Source organism: Oryzias latipes, chromosome 1 (assembly GCF_053564925.1).
Source record: "Oryzias latipes strain Hd-rR chromosome 1, Olatipes_Hd-rR_3.1".
NCBI lineage: Eukaryota > Metazoa > Chordata > Actinopteri > Beloniformes > Adrianichthyidae > Oryzias > Oryzias latipes.
The window spans coordinates 10484943-10494532 of NC_136237.1; the positions used below are offsets into that span (position 1 = coordinate 10484943).

Sequence of the window (9590 nt, forward strand, 5' to 3'; positions counted from 1 at the left end):
AAAGATTAAGCAGGGATGGATGGGATGAGCGAACTCCCATGAGCCCTCCATTACCCTTTGGAGAGTGTAGAGCTGGTCCACAACCAGGATGGAAACCCAGCTGTTGTTTCTGAATCTGAAGGGTTGACTCTTGCCAGAACTCTCCTCCAGTATCCTGGAATAGACTTTCCCAGGGAGGCAGAGGATTTCCATTAGTTGGAACACCCCTCTCTGGTCCCCCTTTCTTTTTAAAAGGGGACCCACCACCCCTGTCTGCTAGTCCAGTGGTTCTGTCTGATACACGATGCTGCAGAGACATGTCAGCCAAGCCAGTCCCGAGGCATCCTGGACTCCATCCACTCCTAGTGCCTTGCCACCAAAGAACTGACTGACTCAGTGACTTAAGCACGGGTGATGGTCAGCCCCACCCCAAAGTCCTCCACCTCTGTTTCATCAACAGGAGGCATTTCTGCAGAAATGAGCTCCTTGCACCACATAACAATATTTGGGTTGAAGACTACAGCGGGAGCTTACCAAAATTTGCTGCCAGCTAAAAACTGCTTCCTTCTTCAAATGTTAAAAGATTCACCAGAATCTCTTTGAAGAAGACCAGTATTTTCCTCTTTCTGCCCTCACTTAACTACTCCTTGGACAGATTTTCTTTTGCCTCCACAACAAGCTAAAGTTTGTTCCAAGGTTCCTGCTGGTACCTGCCAGTTGTCTCAGGAGTCACACAGGCCAGCCAGGCTCCGTAGCACTCCTTCAGCTTGATGGCATCCCGTGCATCTTGTGTCCACCACCGGGTTCGGGGATTGTCACCATGACAGACACCAGATTCCATGACCGAAAGTTGGTCTACCAAGGTAAAAACCCTCTACTGTCAACCAATCCACATTGCACTCTGTCGAGCTGTCCTGCAGTTGGTGGGCCCATAAGGGAATGATCCAACGTCACCCCTTCGAGCTGGACCCAACCGGGGAAGATCCACGACTGCCAGGCACTGGCCTGCAAGCACCAACTCCAGACCCGTACTCCAGATTGGGGCCCCAGTGACGCCAATCCGGGTGACGTCATTTTTTATCTACTCATAAGGAGATTCTTACGAGCAATTTTTGCCCAATTTGTCAGTCGTTTCTTTAATGAAACATGGTGCCAAGGAGAGAAATCAGATTCTTTACTTTCACAATATTTAAATATTTCATGTCTTAAGTTCTAACCATTTTTTTGAAATGTTTTTTCTTTTTGGCCTGATTGTACAGATTTTTCACGATAAACCCGATATATTTAAACTTTTACTGTCATTTTCCAAAGGTTGCTTTTATTTTTATTTTTTTTTTACTGCAGAATCACAACCTTTTTTCAGGAAATTTTTTTTAACAGGTTCTAATATTTTCGGAATAGATTTTTTTCGCAGTAAATGAAAATAATTTTAGACGATTGTTTTTTTCCTTCGTTTTTTAATAATAGCATCAAATACTTTGGTGTGATTTAACTTTATTAAGAGTAGAATTTGGATTTGTTTTTGATTTCTGCTGTCCCTCCCACAGCTGAGAACTCACCTGTCTGTCTGTGACGCTCGTGAGTTTCCTGCTCGGCGTCACCTTGTGTTTTGCTTCCTTTGTCATCCTTTTGATTGACGGATCTCTGAACCAATCAGAATAGGCTCGAGCAGGAAGACAACCAATGGCAGCAGGGCCGTTTCGGCGGGGAGGAACAGTGAGGAGGGAGATGGCGCCCAGCTCGAAATCTGAAAAGGACCACAGCAAGGAGACAACCCCTAGGAAACACAAAGACCATGTCGTAAAGCTTCTAATGCGTGGAAAGGTTAGCGTGAATGTTATGGCTCGGTAATTTACACCCAAAAGATTGGTTTAGAACCAGAAAGTCTTTCAGGAAAGGCCCTCTCTGATGCACGATGCTAATTAGCGGCTAACAGCTGGACGAGCCAGGAAACTAATATGCTTATCCCTTAACCTCTACAGAAACGCAGATTTAGTAAACGCAAGTTTTACGTCTGTTTTTTGCTTTACATTTAAAGCCAATAGGAATAGATACAACAATTCCTTTTAAACCTGACGGACGGGCCAGTCAGTGTGGTGTCTCTGCTGCGTAGCTAGCTTCAGAAAAGCTGCAGAGGTGTGTTTGTAGTAACCGGAAACAGCAGTTTGCCTTTCTCGTGTAACCCTGGGGTGCACACCTGTCCACGTAGCGGCCTACTTTGAAAAGCATTCACCTGAAAACTACGTTTTATGTAGTGCAGCTTCACTCCAGCGAGCTGACAGCTCTCTAGCGCCACACGCCGTTGATGGTGACGTAGTGGTGAGTTGTTGTAACTACAGCTGTTCACTGTGCGCTTCACAGCTGTCAGGACAGTTTTCCCAGCGCTTGTTCAGGAAGCTGCCTCCCCGGGTTTGTGTCCCACTCAAGAACATCGTCAGCGAGGACTTCCTGCGAGCGGGGTCAGTGTAAACAAACGCACAAACTGCACAGCACCTTTACAACTCTTCATGTTTATCTTTCAGCTAGTATATTTGGACGTTAACTTAAAGACCCACTCCAATGAAAATCTCATGCTGGAGTAGATTTCTAAAAAAAATTAAGCTCCAAATAGCATTTCTGAGTATTCATTAGAAACATTGTAAATCAGGAGCAGATAAAAAAAAAAAGGTTGTTTGTAAAAGCTTGTAGCTGTGACGCAGAAGCAACAATCGGTGGGCCACAAGCTTCCTGCTCTGCTCCGCTCCATTCCGATGCATCCACTTGTCAACGACTAGATCCATGTACGTCTTTGTTTTCCTCACCTGAGCTGGTGCCGGACTCAAAACTGTACAGCTGGATAGCTCCAACATCACTAGCTGTTTTTGTTGCAGCAGTAATGTTAGATTTGGGTTGTGAGGGGATAAGCTTTGGATGATGGGAAATGGGGGTGAGCTTCCTCCCCGCTGAAAGTTCTCCCCATAACCGGGAGCAGAATTTCCAATCAACTCTTGCTTCTTTGCAGAAATCACCCTAGAAAACGACACCGATTTTTTATTTTATTTTTTATTTTTAATCTAAAACCGACTTAATCATAATAAAAAAGAAGGTTTTTAAAATGGATTAAAAGAGGATTGGAGTGGGATTTTAAACCATGTTTATTAAACCATCAGACAACTTTGCAAAACCTTCAAAATCAAAAAAGTTTTATGTTTTAGTGAAAAAGGAAATGCAGTTTTATTCACATGTTTTGGTTGTAGTGCAGGCACCCTGAGGGTCCTCTACATGTTTTCGGTCATCTGTCCAAAGATCGCTGTGTGTATTTTTTTAGGGTGGGGGGATCTCTCAATCTTCTGACGTCTGTCACAGGTGGTGAACTCTTTATCCAGCTCTTCATCTGAAGGCCTCATTTACAACCCTTCTTACCAAACAAAAACCTTTACTAACAAAAATCTAGCTTAGTTACAAGCAAAATACTTTTTTGAGACTGAAAACTTTCTTTGGAACAATAAGCCGCCTTACGATAACCATATAACCAAACTCTGTGTTGCAACTTCGGGCCTCCTAAAACATCTACTGTTTGCTTGAAGTCTTGCTGCTCTTTCAGAAGATCAGGATGTTTTTGAAGCTGCTTCCTCACAGTTTTTTGACCACTAAACTCCAGGAAGTTCCACTGTATTTCTTTGAACTTGGCTTCCGTTCCTTCTGCAGCTTGTTTTTTGTTGTGTACAGAACCAGTTTTCTTGCTCTGTCTCCTTAAACCTTCTTTAAGCTGTGGAAACACCTGCAGCATCTTTCTGCTTTCTTTGAGAACAATCACAGCATCTGGTTTGGTTGAAGCCCGATCTGAAGAACATTCTGTGTTCTAAGGCTGAATCACAGACTGCTGCTTTTCTCGTTTCGCTCTTCAAACATCTTCTGCTTAAACTGGCAGACCCTGATGTCTGATGGGGGTCTTCTCTGTTCCCAAACCCGTTCATGTTCATCTATTAGAGCTTCTTTGTGAAAACGCTCCTCTACTTCTGTTACATTCCTCTCTTAACCTTGTTTGTTGACTTTGCTCTTGTAGTTCTGTTGGGTTCTTCAGGTCTAAATCCTGTACCTCTCCACTTGAAGTTGAAATGAGAGGCCATTATTCCAAAATGGATGCTTCCATAGGCTGTCAGGATTGTTTTTTTTTTCTCCTTGATGCCTCGCCTCCTAGTTGTTCATGAAACCAAGTCCTCAAAGTTTGACTCACTTGAAGATCGGTCCTAATAGTTGTTTGAACAGCCTCTGTGTTTTCAGCTCTTCTTCAAATATTTCATCTATCAAATGTTTTTTTTCAAACAGCAGAATATTTAATCATCATTTGGGATTGGATACTTACAAATGCAGCTTTAAGCCTGCTGGTTCACACCAGACAATGTTAAAGTCCTTCATCTTCATCATATGTTGTGCCTGGCATGTTTCACCACGGGGCTGACAGCAGAACGTCTCTCTTCCTGTAGGCACATCTTCCTGGGCTTCACCAAATGTGGCCGCTACGTTCTGTCCTACACCAGTGACTGTGGAGAGGACGACGACTTCTGCTTCTACACCTACCATCTGTACTGGTGGGAGTTCAACCTGCACAGCAGACTCAAACAGGTGCAGGGAGCATTTCCACGAGCGTCTTGGCTGCGGACTGCGTCTGCGCAGACTCACACCTGCCTCTCGTTTTCAGGTCCATCATGTGCGGCTTTTTGCAGGAGAGGAAATCTACAGTGACCTGTACCTCACTGTGTGCGAGTGGCCTAACGACCACTCCAAAATCGTCATCTTTGGCTTCAAGTAAAACGTTTACCAAACCTTTCTCCATTAAAACAAAGTGGAACGTTCCAGCTTAAGGCGGTGTTTGTGTCTGCAGCACTCGCAGCTCCAGCTCTGTGCTGATGAATCTGATGATGAGTGACGAGAACAACAGGGACATCTACATCACCATTGCCTCCATGCCTCCTCCGAGACCCTGTTCTCAGTGCAGTGCGATCCCGCCAGCCACCACCGTGCGCTCAGGTAACCACAGAACCGCTCCGCCTCAGCGTTCTCTGCAGGCCGCCTCCCTCTATGATGTTCCCGCTGTTTCCACAGGGAGCAGTGAATGCCTGGAGCACGGATACGTGCTCAACAGCAGATACCAGGTGGTCTACCCCTTCCCCACCTTTCAGCCGGCCTTCCAGCTAAAGAAGGACCAGGTCATCCTGCTGAACACCAGCTATTCTCTGGTGGCCTGTGGCATCTCCCTCTGTTCAGGTCAGACACGTTTCCTCTGAGCTGCTGGAGACCAAAGACCACCAACCCACAGCTAGTTCTTTCAGAGGTCCACGGGGGTTTGTGCAGATGCTGGAGCGCTCCTCCCTGTTCTCCTCCTCCCAGTTGAAGGAGGATGAAGTGTTGTTTTCTGTGCTTAAACAGATCAGTTTTTTCTTCTTGTCCTGGAGCTGCACTCAAAGCAGATTTACCACCATCAAAAATAGCCTCTTTGCTAATGTTGCTAACCTTTCCCACGCCATTAGGTCTCTGAAATGTGCAAATGCACCGACACCTGCGTTCATAAATGATGAAAGTAGTGAAACTTTCCGGAACAGGCTACTGATGCCAGCTTCAGACTGACTGAAACAAGGGTTTTGGAATCCCCCTTTAGCCCACAGTGTTCACACTGGACGAGCAGGGAGGGGCTTCCTTTTATTTTATTTTCCTACTGTCTACTAGCGCCTATCCGGTATGATGATGCGAAATGCAGAAGTGGAGCAAATCCCATAAATCTTGCTGCAGGCTTTTTCTTTCACAGCTCTATTCCGATAAATAAAGGACATGGTGTCATAGAATTATAGCCGGAAATAAACTGAAATGATTCATTTCTCCTTCATGATCAATCAGAGCTGTGGCGGTGTGGGATTTTTGATCACTGCGGTGATGAACCAGCAAGGGGCGCGGTGTCCCCTCCGTCAAACACAAAATCCCCCGGCGGCCGCGTCAAAAATGAATACAATTACAACAAACAACAGTTTGTTGTAATTGTAATTATTGACAAACAACAGTAACAACTAACTACTACCTATCTAACTAATGCACGAACTATATAGGTTTTGTAGAATGACTGTGTCAGGCGCTGCGTGTGTAGGAGGAAGAAGCGCACACAAGTGTGTTGGGGGTGCGTGTTGATTCTTCTGCAGCGGACCGCTCTCAAGCTGCAGGCGAGTTTCACCTGTGGTCTCTGGTACAGACATCTTCTCAGAATATTATCTATTACCCAGAGTCCAACACGGTCGTAGAAGCTTGCATGGCGATGTGTGAACAAGAGTGTTGAACACGGAAGCCTGAAACAGGCAGTTACAGAATATTCATTGAAAGTGGCCCCTTGCACCCATGTTGTGGTAGAAACGTAGTCCGGCTGTAAACACATCATTATTCATATGAACATTCAATTCTCAAATCAATCGTTTATCTTAAACAGAGATTTTGGAGAAGTGTGTTTGCTTATGTGCTGCTGCTGTGGTTGTTTTTCCATGTCACCTGTAGGGCAGCAGTCGTCTCAGATCCTCTACACTAAGGGGGCGGCTCCGTCAGCATCTTCCTCCTCACCGCCGTCTTCTCTACCTCAGGGGGTTCCTGAAAGTCGGCCGTCCCACTGTAGGCCTGCTGCGGTTCCCTGCTCCCCCAGCCATTCTCAAGCAGCCATGCGTGCCCGCGAGTTTGCTGCTGACCTTTTTAGGCGAGCCCAGGGAGGGGGGCAGGGGGACAGAAGGACCACTGGATGCAGCGAGAAAGAACCCAACCATCCATCAGAAGATAAAGGGAATAACGCTGAGACTTTCCAAGAAGCAGATGACTGTAAAGGACGGCTGACCAGCTCACCACCAGCATCAAGCCTGTGTGGGGGGGTCACTCATCCACTGAGCATTGAACCTGTTCTGCCACCTGCCCCATCTTCATCACTGCATCCATCAACCTCAGCTGCATCCTCCTCCCAGGATTCCACCTCCACTGAACCTGGATATGTGAACTACTCTCGCCTGCATTACCGCCTGCAGCAGCCGGGGGCAGCAGAGCAGCCCTCAGGAGGTGAGGAATGGACAGATGGAGAAGTGGAAGGTGATGGTTTTTCCCGCTTCTCATTCTTTCTTCCATCATCTTCCTCTGTAGGATATGAAGATGACAAAGTGCAGCTGGCATTCACGGTCACGGACCTGAAAGGACGGAACCTACAGCTGGTTACTGGACCTCATGATGGACAGGTCAGTGTCTGCAGAACCGCAGCTGAGGCTCTGCTGTCATTAGTGATGCTGAAATCTTAGAGCTCTAACCATGCTCCTCCCTCCCCCACTAGAGTGTTTGTGTTGAACAGCTGACCCTGGATTTTGAGTATCTCATCAATGAGGTGATCAGGAATGACGCCAGTTGGGCTCCACAGTTTTGCTCCTTCAGCGACTATGATGTTGTGATTCTGGAGGTGAGCACTCTGCAGTCCGGCCCGTTCACGACACGTAAACAGAGTTTTGGAGTTCCAAACAGCTAAGCATCTCAGAATGACACATAAATGACTTCTTTAATCAGGATTTCTAAAGACTTCTGTTCAGACTGATCCTCTCATTCCAGTTTTCTCTCAGTAGCTGTTTCACTCTGACCTCTACTCTCTTGTCTTTACTTGGCCGGTGTCCTAGGGTGACATTGACCAGCAGTCTGACTCTGAGAAGCCGTTCAACAGGTCTCCAGAGGTCCCTCTGGAGCACCAGCCTCTCTGGTTGCACAAAGCTCAGCTGCTGTGCTCTGATGTTGACAGGTCTGTCCAGAAACCAACACGGTGATGATCAACATCGGTCTGCTGCTGCTGGCGTTTTCCACCTCTGACCAGGAGCACTGCAGGTACGTCTGTCGGTCCAGGGTCTGTGCGTGAACGGTTTCTCACTGCAGGTTCTTCTGTTTTCAGGCCAAACACCTACCACTCCAACCTGCAGGTCTGCTGGGACCTCAACACAGGAGCGTGCTGCACCGTGGGGGTGGGGGACCTGACGGAGGTCAGGGGTCAGACCAGGTGAGGGTCTGCTGCAGACATGTGTTGGTGAGCTGTGGGCGTGTTAACAGTGTTTTCTCCTTCAGTGGGAGCGTGTGGAGCTCCTACAGGAAGTCCTGCGTCAACACGGTGATGAAGTGGCTGCTTCCAGAGAGCAGCTCCCGCTACATCAACCGCATGACCAACGAGGCGCTGCACAAAGGTGAGACAGAACCACCTGCAGCTTCTACTTTATGTCTGACCATGGCACGGTGACACTTTTCCCTGAATCCGGTCTGTCAGGCATTAAAAAAACCATGACAGGATAAAAGCTCTTTTAATAGGATTCCTTTTTTTGGTTCTGCCTCACTACCAGCTGAAGAAAATCACAAACAATCATAAATGTGACTTCTTATGGCAGAACACAGTGATGTTTCCAGATTCTTGTCATCACTTCTCATGGACCACCAAGTCCTCAGTTCTGATTCATTAAAACTAAACTGAGATCAGTTAGAGACTCCATGAGACTTTGCACATTTTTAAAATCTGCTGTAAAATCTCAGTGCAACTCGCACTAGGAAACGGACATCTGCTGTTCTGGTCCAGAATAGTGGGGTTCTGCTATGTGCAGGTGGAAGGAGGATTAGGTTCTTCTTTCACCTCCTCTGAAGCTCCTTTGTTGCTTCTTTAAGTTCTCATGTAGACTGAGGTGGTCCTGTGACACCAAAGTAAACTGAGTCCTGCATCACAAGTGCTTATGGTTGCAATCTGCTTATATAGACATCAGCCAAAAAAACAAAAACCCAACCCTCTGCTGAGGGGAACCGATCATCAGACAGGAGCTCCAAATGAAGACAGTCCCCACAGATCAAAGGACAAATCATTTTCCGTAAAGGGAAGTCGACTGTTTCATTTTAGCCTCAGGTTTCCAGCATTAAAGCCTCATCATGATGCTGCCGCCGGTAACACGACTGTCTGCTGGTTTGCAGGTTCATCTTTGCAGGTGTTGGCTGACAGCGACCGCTGCACCTGGATTGTGTTATGAAGAAAGACGCGGAGCTCCAGAGTTAACGTAACACGCGAGCGCAACCTGATCGCCGCGGGTTCCGGAGCTGCACGATTTCAGAAGACCCGAACGAAAAATGTGTCAGCAGAACCTTCTATCTGTTTTCTGTGAAAGCCGGAGCTGAACAAACATCTTTCTCATGGAAAACTCTAACAGCTGCTTTAGGACCCGGCTCTCCGGGTCAGAAGCACCCCAGGGGCCGGGCTGAGTCTGCCGTATTTATAGGTGAAGGGACTCTACTTGTTCTTCAGTGGAGTAGAGACAAAGACCTTCACCCTCTTTGTTTACTCCTGTAGAAGTTACCATTCTGCAGATATTTTTGCTAAAATAAAACTCTTGAAAGGTTTTCACTCTTTTATTTTTAACACCTAAAAACTGGGCAGGAGGTCTGGGGCACCTGCAGCCCCAGTCTCAGAGAAAGAAGAGGATCCGAACCCGGGGGCCTCCAGAGACTCCCAAACCAAACTGGTCCCAAATGGGGAGGCTCGGCTTTGACACAGAAAGATCTCCTCAGAAGCAACAGTTTGTTTTTTTTAAGTGGTCCTGCTTCTACAGGCA

The 9590-nt window shown here is 46.9% G+C and overlaps 1 protein-coding gene across 2 annotated transcripts; it reads left to right on the plus strand.

Annotated features, from left to right (window-relative positions):
* Positions 1-1624: 1624 nt before the first annotated feature.
* Positions 1625-9378, plus strand: dcaf15 (DDB1 and CUL4 associated factor 15). 2 transcript variants are annotated; one of them, XM_020705242.3, is made up of 13 exons: positions 1625-1803; positions 2341-2438; positions 4446-4584; positions 4661-4767; positions 4844-4989; positions 5065-5226; positions 6496-7038; positions 7120-7211; positions 7304-7426; positions 7757-7839; positions 7904-8008; positions 8074-8189; positions 8747-9378. In XM_020705242.3, exons 1-13 carry the CDS (start codon positions 1663-1665, stop codon positions 8782-8784), a joined length of 1893 nt encoding a protein of 630 aa, XP_020560901.1. In that variant the 5' UTR covers positions 1625-1662; the 3' UTR covers positions 8785-9378. The 2 variants fall into 2 exon arrangements, with proteins under 2 accessions (XP_020560901.1, XP_011477286.1); XM_011478984.4 differs by having other exon boundaries at positions 1630-1803; positions 8956-9378.
* Positions 9379-9590: the final 212 nt, after the last annotated feature.